This window comes from Periplaneta americana, chromosome 16 (assembly GCF_040183065.1).
Source record: "Periplaneta americana isolate PAMFEO1 chromosome 16, P.americana_PAMFEO1_priV1, whole genome shotgun sequence".
Taxonomy (NCBI): Eukaryota; Metazoa; Arthropoda; class Insecta; order Blattodea; family Blattidae; genus Periplaneta; species Periplaneta americana.
The window spans coordinates 39,827,523-39,843,124 of NC_091132.1; the positions used below are offsets into that span (position 1 = coordinate 39,827,523).

At 39.7% G+C, this 15,602-nt stretch overlaps 1 protein-coding gene across 34 annotated transcripts in view; it reads left to right on the forward strand.

Moving 5' to 3' along the window:
• Nucleotides 1-15,602, forward strand: part of LOC138692141 (SWI/SNF-related matrix-associated actin-dependent regulator of chromatin subfamily A-like protein 1) — a 144,905-nt gene that overhangs the window by 23,389 nt on the left and 105,914 nt on the right. For all 34 annotated transcript variants that reach the window (XR_011330015.1, XR_011330013.1, XR_011330018.1 and 31 more), the window contains 2 exons: nucleotides 5,454-5,631; nucleotides 10,803-10,969. Coding sequence is in view for 25 of the 34 variants with exons in the window: in XM_069815150.1 (XP_069671251.1) it covers nucleotides 5,454-5,631; nucleotides 10,803-10,969 (345 nt within the window). In the remaining 9 variants the exon portion in view is untranslated. The remainder of the gene's footprint in view (nucleotides 1-5,453; nucleotides 5,632-10,802; nucleotides 10,970-15,602) is intronic.

Sequence of the window (15,602 nt, forward strand, 5' to 3'; positions counted from 1 at the left end):
CAGGTGTCCCGGTCTGCCGCAGGACCAGCAGGTGGGCACCCGTCGTCCCTGTTGCTCAGGCGACTGTTGGGACTGTTGGCTCCTCTCGGTGTCAGTCACCTCTCTCTCCTGCCAGTGGCCTGATCGGTCGCAGTCCCTCCTCAGGTGTCCTGGTCTGCCGCAGGACCAGCAGGTGGACGTCCATTGTCTCCGCCGCTCCGGTGGCTTCGGTTGGCGTCCCCCAGCATCGGCCGCTGTGACGCTCCTCCAGCGACGAAGTTAGGTGGTAGGCCCCTGAGGGCCTTATGGGCCAGTTGTTCCACCGCCATCGCAAATTCTTGCAGGGACTCGCCTGACTGTTGGACCCTCGTTTTCAGTTGGGTCCTGAATGCTGCCGCAAGTTGATGGTCACCGTAACGTCCCTCCAAGGCCGCCATTATCTCAGCGACTGTACCATCTTCTGGAATACTGTGAAGAATCTCCGACGCCTGTCCCTGAAGCGCGGCCAGCAGCTCAGTAGTTTTCTCTGCCGGCATCCACCCATTGTGCTCTTGGCGACGGAAAATCGCCCAAGACGTCGTACCGTCGAACTTCGGCGTCTTGACGTTCGAATGTCTGGCTGAAGGTGATGGCTCTGCAGGACCACTATATGGAGTCCTCAAATCTGTTGCCGCTTTTTCCATGGCCCGCTGAACTTCCTCGGTGATTATCTGTTTCTGTTCTCTAGCCTGGCGATCCAATAACGCGAGGATGTGCTTGTTTTCTTCAGCATGTTGGTCCATTAACACACTCATCTGCTCTTGACGATGCTCGAGAGCGCGAATTTTGCTGTCAAACTGGTCTACGTCCTGTCTCAATTCGGTTAGTGTCTCGTTTATAGTTGTAAAATGCTTGTTTAGGTTGTCAAAATCGGCTTTAAGTTCGTCTTTCACGATGGCGACAATTCCATCTACGTGGGCCGAAACGCTTCCAATTTGCGTAGTGACGTCATCTTTCACGCCGCTTATGTCGCCTTTCACTTGACTTATATCGTTCTTCACCTCACTGATGTGCTTGTTCATGTCTTTTACCTCACTAATGTCGTTTTTCACCTCACTTATATGTTTGTTCATGTTATCTTTTACTTCACTAATGTGCATGTTCATTTCTGCTTTCATTTCCGCGATGGCTTGCAGGATCTGCTGTAGGTTCTCCATTGTCAACAATATCCCCCTTCTGACGCCAAAATGTAACTTTTTATTCAAAACAACAATAATCACTTTCTATAATTGAATGTAAACACTTCCGTCAACAATGCGATTTCCACTCCACACAGTAACACAGTATTCGTTATCGCACTCCACAGACGACAATGACAATTTACTTGAATTATTGAGAACAACAATGAACTGTTAATCTTAACTAATGTTCACAAAGCACTATTTACAAAACAGAACTGTTAGTTCTCAGTTCACAGTTCGTTTGCCTTGGCTAGTTCTTGTAGCTCAGTCACTCAAGTTCACAGTATCTCGAACCCAAGACCTTCACAGACAGTCCACTGACCTTCGAACTCAGGTCCCCCAACTGCGGTCCACTGCACTCAAACTCAGGACTTCGGACTCTCACACAGCTGTGGACACACTCAAGTCGAACTCTGGTCTCGAAGCTGGCTTCACTGCTACACAAGACTGGCTGGCTTGCTGTCCAACGACTACAACAACTAACTCAAGTTCACTCGTGTCTCTTCTTTTATAACCAAACCATAGTTTCGAGAAGCTACGATCTCGCGAAAAATCTTCAGATACCGAGAGGGTGACGCTTCCTGAAACTTCTCTGGATTTCTCCCCTCAGTCACCAGCTGCTTACTTCCCCCTCTCTCCCGCAGTCCAGCATGCCGCCGTTTCTCCTTTCCTCTCCACGCCGCGTGCCACCCCCAAGTGCTCCGTGGAGCCCGTGTCGATTCCCGTGCGACTCTTGCGGGACGCATGTTCGAGTCTCGATGTGGCTGTCACAGTACTATGTAAAAATAACACTGCATGTGTACTGTTCTTGTTGACGACTTGGACTTACGTTTACCGCTCGACACTTGGGGCACACTGTTCCATTCAAGCATGCGCAGTAGTAGTGTATCACTGGCAGGCTTTGGAGCATGGTAGGGAGGCAGTGCAGTGTGCGTAGGAGGGATTAGGAGCACTTTCAGATGTGTTCTCAAGCTGTCTGCAGTAGTTGTTAGCTCGTTCCATCATGAATATTGCAATGAATAGTGTGCAAAATCTTTTAAATATGTAATTTTCTGTAAGACCTTTACACGAAAAGATAAAAATAAAGAAGATGGGTAGACGTACACAGGAATTAAAATTATAAGTGACGAAGAACAGTAATAGAGAAGTGGCAAGAAAATTCAACATTCGGACTTAGAAAAATACAATATGCGGCTGCAATATAAAAGACGCTGTATTTTGTTTTCCTTGCCTATTGTTCGACGGCGAACATTCATTGACAAAAACAAGTACGTTTTATGAATTTTATTTATTTTTCTGTTTGAATTTAGGATTGTGCGTAGTAACTAAATAATTTTGATTATCGTTCTGCAGGTATGATTGATTTGAAGCACACGAATGAAAGAATTACAAAAAAACGATTCTTCAGCTGCACACATCAACAGTAATGTTAAATTAGCAGTGTTGGTTCAAACAAGCATACAGACACAATTGGATTCAATTAGACTGTCGAACTTCACAATGATAAAGTTACCAAGAAAAGATGTATGTGCGTGCGGTTTTGTGGAGTTTTTGAGTTGGCTTTGAGAGGTCACGATGACGGAGACTCATCTTTAAATGCTAGTATTTTTCTTGGCCTCATCAATTTCAGTTCTGAATTAGACGTACTCTTAAGAAACATTTGGAAAGAACAACAGTGTTTAAGGACACATCAAACACTATACAGAACGAAATCCTTCAAGCCATTTTGATGTATGCCATGATGAGATTTCAAAGAAATGAAGAATGCTGCTGACTTTCTAGCAATTAAGATTGATGAGACGACAGATGTATCGAATGCTTGTGAATGTGTGAACTTTATTATAAAACTCAATATAGTAAAAACAATATTATTTACGGTGTGCTGCAATAGAAATTGAACACTTTACTTTGCTATTAATGGACCTACATAGAAAACTGATTAACTGCAATTTCTTGACTAACAAAATTATGTAAATCTATACCTATATAACATATGTTAATAGTTATGTCGTATAGGGTGTAATAATAATGATAATCATAATCATAATAAATATTTGTGCACCACGAGGATTATTAATCACCACACGCCACTGTCTGGATTTAATGTTCTTAATTATGTCAGGTGAAGAATACAATGTGTGCAGTTCTGTGTTGTGTAACTTTCTCAATTCTCCTGTAACTTCATCCCTCTTGGCCCCAAATATTTTCCTAAACACCTTATTGTCAAATGCCCTTAACCTCTGTTCTTCTCTCAAAGTGAGAGTCCAAGTTTCACATCAATAAAGAACAACCGGTAATATAACTGTTCTATAAAGTGTAACTTTCAGCTTTTTTGAGAGCAGACTAGATGATAAAAGCATCTCAACCGAATAATAATAAGCATTTCCCATAGTATTCTGCGTTTAAATTCCTCCCAAGTGTCATTTATATTTGTTACTGTTGCTCCAAGATATTTGAATTTTTCCACTTCTTCAAAGGATAAATTTCTAATTTTTATATTTCAATTTCGTACAGTATTCTGGCCACGAGACATAATCATATACTTTGTCTTTTCGGAATTTACTTCCAAATCTATCTCTTTACTTGCTTCAAGTAAAATTTCCGTGTTTTCCCTAATAGTTTGTGGATTTTCTCCTAACATATTCACTTCATCCGCATAGACAAGCAGGTGATGTAACCCGTTCAATTCCAAACCCTGTCTGTTATCCTGGACTTTCTTAATGGCATACTCTAGAGCAAAGTTAAAAAGTAAAGGTGGTAGTGCATCTCCTTGCTTTAACCCGCAGTGAATTGGAAAATCATCAGATAGAAACTGGCATATATGGACTCTGCTGTACTTTTCACTGAAACACATTAATCAAGCTTGTTTCTTGGTAATACCAAATTCATGTAAAACTTCTCTCTTAACCAATATTATTGACTTTATTTATGTACTTGTTAAAAAATACAGTATAGATTAGGACAGTAGTCTTAAATTAATATTTGAATCCATTATTTAATCTTGGAAATAATATTAGCAAAGGAATTTTCTAGTTATAATTGACTCATGTACACACACATGCAGACGCACACACACATTGCAATAAGTGAAAGTCTCAGGAATCTTCTATGCCACATCAGTATATTTAAAAATGCAGTTATATTGTCAGACTCCAAAGCAGCTATTCTATCAATCGCCTCTAAACACACACCTTCATCTCAAACAGCAGAAATAACTAAAATGCTCTCTCAATTAATATCACTCAATAAAAGAATTGTATTCCAATGGATACCATCCCATTGTGGAATCCTGGGAAACGAGAATGCGGATGCTTTAGCAAAGAAGGGCAGCACTGCTACTTACAGACCTGTTACTAAATCTACGTATTACTCTGTGAAAAGATTTATTAAATCTACATACTTAGACTTCAACAAACAAAATTTGATAACACAATCCCAAGGGAAAAAATGGAACTCTCTGCATCAAAATCCACAGTTAATTCCCGATTTACCACGAAAATCGTCTGTAGCTGCATTTAGATTGGCAACAGGCCATGATTGTTTGGCCAAACACCTGCATAGAATTGGAATATATCAGTCCCCTAACTGTCCATTGTTTAACTCAAACCAAGAAATGGATTTGGAACACCTCAAAATCTGTGCTTCAGTGGCTGGTCATGATAATATCTTTGAAAAATATTGGAGTGCAAGAGGTCAAATGACTTTATTGTCAAACGCCTGGCATTAGAAAACAACAACACTCTCTCTCTCCCATCCCTCCCTCGCTCTCTTTCTCTCTCTCTCCCATTCCTCCCTCACTTTCTCTCTCTCCCATCCCTCCCTCACTCCCTTCCTCTCTCTCTCGCTCCCTGCTCCCTCTCTCTCTTTTGCTCTCTCTCAATCTCCCTTTCTCCCTCTACCTCCCCCTCGTTCACTCTTCCCGTCTCCTTCCCCTCCCTGTTCTCCCCTTCCCCATTACTGATTTGAACATTTCTTAAAAAAATTAACGAGGAAACATAATGTGAGGGAATCTCTCACGCACGATCAACTGCACGAATTTTTCCTAGTGGCCACTCCTGAGTTAATATCTTCATCATGGAAATGGCATTTGTGAGGCTGGAAGATTTTGTGTAGTAATTTTGTGGCTTATTTCATAAATTTGTTTCGCATAATTTTCTGCCATATACTGATACTTCAGAGTAATGACTATTTTTATAACTGAATGTTTAATTTATAATGGTGAACACTTGATATTATTTATGTTTGTATTTCTAGGTATATGTGGGCAGATGCTATAATAACATGGCTTCCCAGCATTTCCTATCACAGCGTAACAATCATGACATCAAGCAAGGACTATGTAAAGGATGCAAGGATACTAATAACTTCATATGCTCTGATGTCTGTATGTCTAGATCAGTTGGAAAGGATTAGATTTGGGGTCTGCATAATGGTAATTAAATTACTGACAGTTTCATATTTGTGTGTGTGTGCGTGCGTGCGCGCACGCGGTTCCCCCCCCCCCCCAAATCTTATAATAGTTTGGTCGTTTGTAGAAATGAAGAATATTTCTGGAGAGTGACTGGTTTTATTAAGTACTTGAGCAAACAGGCGGCCGGGTAGCTCAGTTGGTAGAGCAGCTGGCTACTGACTGGAAGGTCCGGGGTTCGATCCCAGGTGGTGACAGGATTTTTTCTCGTTGCCAAACTTTCAGAACAGCCCCGAGGTTCACTCAGCCTCCTATAAAATTGAGTACAGGGTCTTTCCCGGGGGTAAAAGGCGGTGAGAGCGTGGTGCCGACCACACCACCTCATTCTAGTGCCGAGGTCATGGAAAGCATGGAGCTCTACCTCCATGCCCCCCAAGTGCCTTCATGGCATGTTACGGGGATACCTTTACTTTTACTTGAGCAAACAGTAGGAATGTGATAAATGGGAAATATGTACTTCTCCCTAATATAATCATTGTGACAAATGTTGATAAATTTAAATATTCACCCTTACCATTCATTGGAAATACTGTATCTTTCTGCTGATAACATTGTTTCTTAAGAAAAGGCAGTTTCACAACATAAAATGTAGAGAAAAACCTTGTATTGCAATGTCAATAAATTGTGAATAATGTGTTAATTGTAAAAAAGGTAAAGGTAAAGGTATCCCCTAACATGCCATGAAGGCACTTGGGGGGCATGGAGGTAGAGCCCCATGCTTTCCATGACCTCGGCACTAGAATGAGGTGGTGTGGTCGGCACCACGCTCTGACCGCCTTTAACCCCCGGGAAAGACCTGGTACTCAATTTTATAGGAGGCTGAGTGAACCTCGGGGCCGTTCTGAAAGTTTGGCAACGAGAAAAAATTCTGTCACCATCTGGGATCGAACCCCGGACCTTCCAGTCCGTAGCCAGCTGCTCTACTAACTGAGCTACCCGGCCGCCAATGTGTTAATTGTAAATTCTTTAATAAATTAATTAATTAAATTGTAATATTAACACTTACATATCAGAAGCCACAGAGCAGTGAAGCTGATGAATTCATTATCAATCATTCATAATTTAAGATCTAACAAAAATAAAGTTTCTAACTCCAATAATTTTTTACTGCTTTTTTTACTGTCTATTGCAATGCTTAATACTCACTAATTAGTTGCATTTTTATAGTTATTGCAGTTTGAGTCTATAGAAAAACATTTTAGGTGCATTAAGTTGCATTTTTAATTGCCTATTAGTGCCCGTTTCGGTTATTTTAAGCCTATTTTAGGTGCCTAAATGTTTATTTTTTTAAGGATCTAAAAATCTGAGGTTTACTTATAAATCTTATATTTTAGACCACCTCGTCCTTCCTTATCCAAGTAGTTTGATTTTCCGTCATTTTTATTTCACCATAGCTTCAGTATTGCTAAAGTTGCTGTAAATTTAAATTTTTCATACCTTTTATCAATTGAATATGGAAAATGGTGACATTTCTGGAAATAAAGAAGTAATGGTATAAATCAACACAGACTCTAATATTTTATGATGAAAGTTCTTCAAATTATTGAAAAAACCAGTATATGTGTATAACTTTTGCGAGAAATGAGAATTGAAAATTAGCCAGTTACATAGGAATTTGTTAATTTGATTCTTATTAGATTAAAATAAACAGTGTCCTTACACGAAAATAAAAATGAATGCGAGCCTCTATGGATGACGAACTGAAACCTCTTAAGCTGTGAATGTGTAGTAATCTTTTTAAATGTTCATGTAATGAGAAATGATAAATTGGATTAAATGTAACACTTTCATATTCAATACTCTTTAGAATTAAAAAATGAAACAATTGGTTTATAAGATATGAAAACTGTACTCTGCAATCATTCTATATATTTGATGATCACTTCTATTTGATTTAAAGTTTCTGTTTAGTGACCTGCGATATAATTTTAAATCACTGACACCAGATGAATCAGGCATTGCACCCATTGATTGTTCGTTGATTGTTGTTGGTGTAAGAACATTAACTAAATAGTTGACTTTTTGTAACTGAACTGTAGAAGATAACCTTTTTCCTTGCCCTCCATTCCCGCACTCATTCCAGTCTTTTTCTCGTTTTTGGCTCAATTTTGGCAGTTCATTTGCATGCCACATTTGTCATTCATTCAGTTCCTGATTTTGGCATATTTTATGACAAAAATCTTCTCAACAGTGTAGTTTTTGCTGTATAACGTCACAACACTACATAGAAGATATACTGCGCCGTAGCAGCTGCTCCACTTTCACTATCTTATGTATTAATTTGTATAAATTGGTGAAAAACTGCAAAGATCAACAACTTTATTTATGTGATAACTAAGGTTCGAATAAAGTAGCTGTATCAGGATACACTGTATAACTATTGTGACAGCGACGTGAGATTCGAACTCACGACCAGCGTCCCGCAAGAGAGCAGATCGCGCGTGAGTCGACACGGGCTCCACGGAGCACTGAGGGACGGCGCGCGGCGGAGAGAAGAGAGGGGAAAGTGCCTACAGGGCGAGGGAGTTTGCGCGCGCATCTTCTGCTTGCCTAGAGAGGCCGAGAAATCCGTCGGAAGTGGAAAAATCGCGAATTCGAACTTTCTCGGTTACGTCGCTGTGGTTATAAATTACGGACGCGAAGGAACGACAGATTCATTCATGATTAGTTTCAGTTTAGTCATCCAGTGAGTCAGTCGGGCACTGGAGAGCAGTGAAGCCAGCTTCGAGACCAGAGCGCGACTTGAGTTGTGTTCGTAACTGTGGAGCCTGAAGCCCGGAGTTCGAGTGCAGTGGACTGCAGTTGGAGGGACCTGAGTTCGAGTACAGTGGACTGTGGTTCGAGACTGTGAACTTGAGTGACTGAGCTAGAAGAACTGTGAACTGAGAACTGACAGTTCTGTGTTGTAAATAGTGCTTTGTGAATATTAGTTAAGATTAACAGTTCATTGTTGTTAACAGTCCAAGTAAATTGTCATTGTCGTTTGTGGAGTGCAATAACGAACGCTGTGTTGCTGTGCAGAGAGCAAATCCCATTGTTGACGGGAGTGAAGTTAAATTGTAGAGAGTGAAGAGTTATTGTTGTGACAATAAATTACATTGTTGTTGAATTGAAAAAAATTTACACTATATAGGATAGGGCCTTGACTCTCACGTCAGTAAACAGTACCCCCTTCCACTAGCTAAAACTCTACCTGCTGGGAAGAGAGCTTCCCACCCCCTAGGTAAAACATCAGTGAATTGGCTGGAGAATACGCAACAACTATGGTCTGTCCAAAACAACTTCCGACCTGACAAATGGCGCCTTTAGCATGTTACCATGGCAACCATTCAAATCAACCAATCACGAGAGAGGTGTAACCATGGTAACGGGACGGTGTTGCCGTGTCTATGTTTACAAGTTGCACGTGAATACCACGGCCTAGAGCTGAATACAGTGCCCGGAGTGACTTTGAGTTGGCTGGTTAGCGCTTGCTTTGTGTGAATTAAAAATATTATTTAATTGTATTATTGGTCTAGTGTACCGGTATCGATAATTATTTTGTTTCAATTATATTACACGTATTATCTTCGTTGTCATTGGTGGAATGTATGGCTAGTGTGTGTTTTCTAGTTTCTGCAAGAGTTTCTAAACAGGTGAATTGTGCAGTGTCGGAAGGAAGGAAAGGCAGGTGGAGAACGAAGAATATTGTACAATGTGCCTCGTTAAAGAGTCAAGCGTGAGAGATGGTGTGTTATGTAAGAGAGTATTTTGAGAGCCAAAAAGATAATGGCGGGCCTCTTTTACCTTTGGCGCAAGTCGTAATGAGAACTGCTGCTTGTGTTAAAATTAATAAGAGCACTGTTATCGATATTGGAAAAGAAAAAGGCCGTGCAGATTTTTAATCATAAATATTTTTACAGTTTACAATTTTTGAACGCCTTTCTAACAATATTAAATTGAAGAATACCGACACTCATAAAAGTAGACATTTCGTATTAAATTTGAACCTGTTTTTACAGTTTACAGTCCTTTCGACGCTTTTCTAACGGTATTACATTGAAGAATACCAGTACTACTACTACTACTGCTACTGCTACTACTACTACTACTACTAATAATAATAATAATAATAATAGACTAATAAAAGTAATAATGTACACAAATTTTAATGCCTAGTGTTCAACAAATTGCTTAGAAATGTATGCGTTCATGTCAGCCGTTCATTACTGCACTCTATCGGCAGCGCGCTCGCTTACACGAATGATGGGCAACATGACAACACTGCTCCCCCTTCTCTGTAAACTGTCAAGTCGGAAGTAGTTTTGGTCAAGGTATAGTTAATGTTTGTAAACAAAACGCACGGACCAAGGATGCCTATCTTGATACAGCTACTTTATCTGAACCATAGTGATAACATAACAGCAATGTACACAATCTCGGAGCAACAACATGCAAAAGTTCTCTTTAAATGTCTATCACAGAAATTTGTTTCCCAGCATTTGACTAATAGATGGTGCACCAATATGCCTGGGTTAAATTCCAGATCTCTCCACAGTGCATATGTCATTATTGATAGTGATTTGTCTTTCGGACAGCGACATTAAGTCTGGCAGCTTCCTTGGTGCTATTCGACAGGAGTAGGCTATGTGCTGACACTGGGTTTCCTCTTCTCCTTTCTTTATCTTCATCATCATCCTCACATATTCCCTACACTACACTGACACGAACACTTACACATACACTCACCCTAGTACACGACATAACTCTCTACAGATACACATCATGCATAGCATGGCCTGCTGAAGTGGTGTGCAACTTGAAAAATTGGTCACAGTTCTACCATTTATCTGGAATATGCAGAACCCGAATCACGCAAGTGAAATGAGTAGGCATTGGATACATACACACGAATTTATTTTTGACTATGGAGGATCTTTAAAAGATTTGAGCTTGTTATAATAGTCTTTTATTAAACACAACATTTTTACAACTTTCAGTGATTTTTTATTTGTTCTGGAGGCCTGGCTCGAAACTTTACAGAGTGAGGGTGATTGTAGAGTATTGGTGGAATTATGAAAATAAGATAATCTTTAATATTAGCTAGCATACTTAACACGTCAGACATTGTCATTAGGTTGTTATGGTTTTCACAGGATGAGTCCCACTTTATCAAATCTTCAGAATCAGCACGTTCAAAGGCTGCAAGTGTCTTGCTGAAGTCATCCAAACGAGTATTAATGTTGTCTGGAACTCCAGCTCTCTCAAGACCTATTGAATTATACCCGCAGATATCTGCAATTAATCCAAGATTATTTCCAAAGTAAGTATACATCAGTCCTGGATACAATGGGGAAGTGGAACGGAACCCTGAAACCCTCGCCCATGTTCTTTTCGCTTGCACTGCCTTAAAAACAAATACACAGTAGGTACTGTGCATCAGTGATGGATTTCAGGCGACCAGCGAGAGCCAAAAGTTTATAAAAGCTATGATGCCTGCTTATACCGGGACATCATTTTCATTTTGTTTTTACTAACATTTTGTAATATTAACCTGGCTATACCTTTTGATTAATGGTTGAGAATCAGAAACACTGTTCCATGACCAGAGTTTGATGATACTAGTGTAAAACACAAACAAACCACTTTACTAGGTGCAGGAGGGAAGAAAAGTAGTGCATCCATTTACGTAAACTAGGAATATTACGATTTTGAGTTTGATAATATTCGTTAGGTTTTTATTTAATCAAAATACAGTACAGTACTAATAGTAAATGTTTTAACTCAGTAACTGAACTATCCAGGTGGACCTATTCATTATGTAGTGAGTTGTTGTTGTTTTCTAATGCCAGGCATTTGACAATAAAGTCATTTGACCTCTTGCAATCCAATATTTTTCAAAGATATTACGAGGGGGATCCAGGAAATAACGACCGTTCGTGCATACCCGCCCCGCAGCTGACTCCCCTTCCTTGTTTAAAGGTCAACTGGCTTCCTTAACATGTGTTCTCATAATGTTGTGAGTACTGGTTGCAACAAGTCGCCATTGTGCATTTTGTCATCATCATCATCATCATCCTTCATGCATTAGGAAATTGATTTCTGTTGCAGCTACTGAAATTGGTCCATCCATCTTTTGGCTGGTCTTCCAATATCTCTTCTTCCCCGAGGTTTATATTTCCAAAACTTATATGGTATCCTGTCCTCCTGCATCCTTGAAATGTGAGACATCCATGTATTTCTATATTGTTCTATTTTGTTGTTTAATGCCATTGTGCATTTTGTGTTACTTCAAAATGAACGACGTGATTGATAATCCCGCCGACTGTGAAGTGAGGAGTGTGATTCGATTTTTGAATGCCCGACATTTGAAACCTGCAGAAATTTACCGGCAATTGAAAGAAGTGTATGGTGATACTGTAATGAATGAAAGAAATGTGAGAAAATGGTGCGAAATGTTCAACAATGGGCGAACAAATGTCCACGATGAAACTCGACCCGGACGCCCATCACTCATCACAGAAGACCTGAAGACTAAAGTGAACGACAGAATCTTGCAAGACATGTGCATATCACTCGACGAATTGCATATTGCCTTTCCTGACATTTCTCGTTCTTTGCTTGGTGAAATTGTGTCGCAACATCTTGGCTACCACAAAATCTGTGCACGATGGGTTCCACGGCAACTGAGTGACCAACACAAAACTCAGAGAATGGCCTCAGCATTGACATTCTTGATGCGATATCACACAGATGGAGACGCCTTTCTTGATCAAATTGTGACTGGTGATGAGACCTGGGTGTCTCACAACACCCCAGAGACCAAGCGCCAATCACGTCAGTGGCATCATCCCTCATCACCCAAGAAACCGAGAAAATTCAAACAGACTCTCTCAACACAAAAAGTCATGGCTACTGTCTTTTGGGATCGCAAAGGTGTTCTTTTGCTGGATTTCATGCCAAAAGGCACTACGATCAATGCAAATCATTATTGTGAGACTTTACGAAAACTACGGCGAGCCATCCAAAACAAGAGGCGAGGAATGCTTTCGAGAGGAGTTGTGCTTCTTGACGACAACGCCCGCCCGCACACTGCTGCTTCAACTCGAGAATTGCTGGATCAATTCAGTTGGGAAATCTTTGATCATCCGCCCTATAGTCCAGACCTTGCTCCTAGCGATTTTCACCTTTTCACTAAGCTGAAAGACTTTCTGGGTGGTACGCGTTTTGGAAGTGATGAAGAGTTGAAGACAGTGAACACCTGGCTTAATGAACTGGCAGCAGAGGAGTATAACACGGGAATTCTAAAGCTAGTGAACAGATACGACAAATGTTTAAATGTAGGTGGTGATTATGTAGAGAAGTAAAGGAAGCTTCAGTTATGTAACAGACTTTGTTTTTTCAAATAAATATATATTTTTTTAATTATTACAACAAAACGGTCGTTATTTCCTGGATCCCCCTCGTATCATGGCCAGCCACTGAAGCACAGATTTTGAGGTGTTCCGAATCCATTTCTTGGTTTGAGTATATCATAAGTCACCATTACTCGTCCGATTATGCAGTGAGTAGTATACTGTCTAGAGCACATTAGTATACAATATAGAGAGTGGATTGAAATTGAAAAATAATTAAAATCTGGATATTTAAACAAACTGTTGAAAATGGTGGCTGTTCATTTCAATACAGGCTTCAGTTCTTTTGTGCATATTATCGGAAACGGTTTTAAGCATATCTTTTGAATTGAATGTAATTCTTCAATTTATGTAGAATGTTTAGCAAACATAACTGTTTGACAGTAAACCCAATCGACCTGGTTGGCGAGTTGGTATAGCGTGGGCTTCTATGCCCAAGGTTGCGGGTTCGATCCCGGGCCAGGGTGATGGCATTTAAGTGTGCTTAAATGCGACAGGCTCATGTCAGTAGATTTACTGTCGTGTAAAATTCTCCTGTGGAACAAAATTCTGGCACATTTGGCGATGCTGATATAACCTCTGCAGTTGCAAGCGTCGTTAAATAAAACAAAACATTTAACATTTTACAGTAAACCCAAAAAAATAATGCAAAGCGTTCAAATAAGGTGTTATGGAGAGGCCATAATCCTGCGCCTGTTGAAACAATTCTGTACCTACTCAACAGAGTACCTTATGTACTGTAAATTCAATCTTCACTTTTGTCCGATCCACACAGATAAATTTACTCAGACATGCTATCTATTGTCTGTCCAAGTGGTTGTGTCGTAGAAAGGGGAGAAATCACTTGACAGTTACTTTCTTGATGAGACCCTTTTATTTAAATTATTTTAAACAGTTTTATAATATTACATAAACGTCCAATTCCTAACAGTAAATATTTTCAGAAAAGAGCTAAGAGAGCCCAGCCACTAGCCTTTACAGAGGGGCCAGCAGAAACAGGTGGGAAAACCGGGATGCGACATAACCAAATGAACACACAGTACCTGTGCGAAAATATTATTCAATAATGAATGCTCTTTCTTCACTGGAAAATGCGATCATATTTCTGGGACGTACTATACTCACTCAGTACTGTATACTATGACCATAAGACGATTTTGACTGCATATGCGTCCTTGGTTCTTAGTATTAGTATTTAGTATTTATTTATTTATTTAACCTGGTAGAGATAAGGCCTTCAGGCCTTCTCTTCACTTTTGTCCGATCCACACAGATAAATTTACTCAGACATGCTATCTATTGTCTGTCCAAGTGGTTGTGTCGTAGAAAGGGGAGAAATCACTTGACAGTTACTTTCTTGATGAGACCCTTTTATTTAAATTATTTTAAACAGTTTTATAATATTACATAAACGTCCAATTCCTAACAGTAAATATTTTCAGAAAAGAGCTAAGAGAGCCCAGCCACTAGCCTTTACAGAGGGGCCAGCAGAAACAGGTGGGAAAACCGGGATGCGACATAACCAAATGAACACACAGTACCTGTGCGAAAATATTATTCAATAATGAATGCTCTTTCTTCACTGGAAAATGCGATCATATTTCTGGGACGTACTATACTCACTCAGTACTGTATACTATGACCATAAGACGATTTTGACTGCATATGCGTCCTTGGTTCTTAGTATTAGTATTTAGTATTTATTTATTTATTTAACCTGGTAGAGATAAGGCCTTCAGGCCTTCTCTGCCCCTCTACCAGGGGATTACAACTATAACATGAACAATAAGATTACAATTAATATTAAATTTACAGTTACAATTACAATAAAAATTAAAGTACGACAAGAATACCTGATTAATGAAAACTAGACATTTTATCATAGGAGTTAAGAACAAAGAATATTTTTGTATTTACTAAATTACAAATTAAACCTACAATAACAAAATTCTATAGTGATGAAATTACCGGATATTGAAATATTTTGTGATAGATTAAGAGAACTATTTACAAGAAACCATGTCTGAACGAGTCTCAATTACTGACCAAGTGCCTAGTAAGTTTGCGTTTGAATTGAATTTTATTTCGACAGTCCCTGATGCTAGCAGGTAACGAATTCCAGAGTCTTGGCAGGGCTATTGTGAAAGAGGATGAGTATGAGGAGGTGCGATGGGATGGTATTGTTAGTATTGTTTCATGGCGAGAGGGTGTGTTCAGATTGTGGTGGGAAGAAAGGTAAGTGAAGCGAGACGACAGGTACGAAAGAATAGAAGAGTTCAAGATTTCGAAGAGAAGGAGAAGTGAATGTAAATTTCTTTTCTTATCTAGTTTAAGCCAACCTATTGCTTCCAGGGATGGGGTAATGTGATCATATTTACGAACATTGCTTACAAAACGTACACACAAATTATGAGCACGTTGAAGTTTCGTTTTGTTGTCGCTGGAAAGGTCAGTCAGTAAAATGTCAGCATAGTCAAAATAGGGAAATACAAGGGTCTGCACAAGGGACTTTTTTAAGCAAGAGGGAAGATGAACATTTAT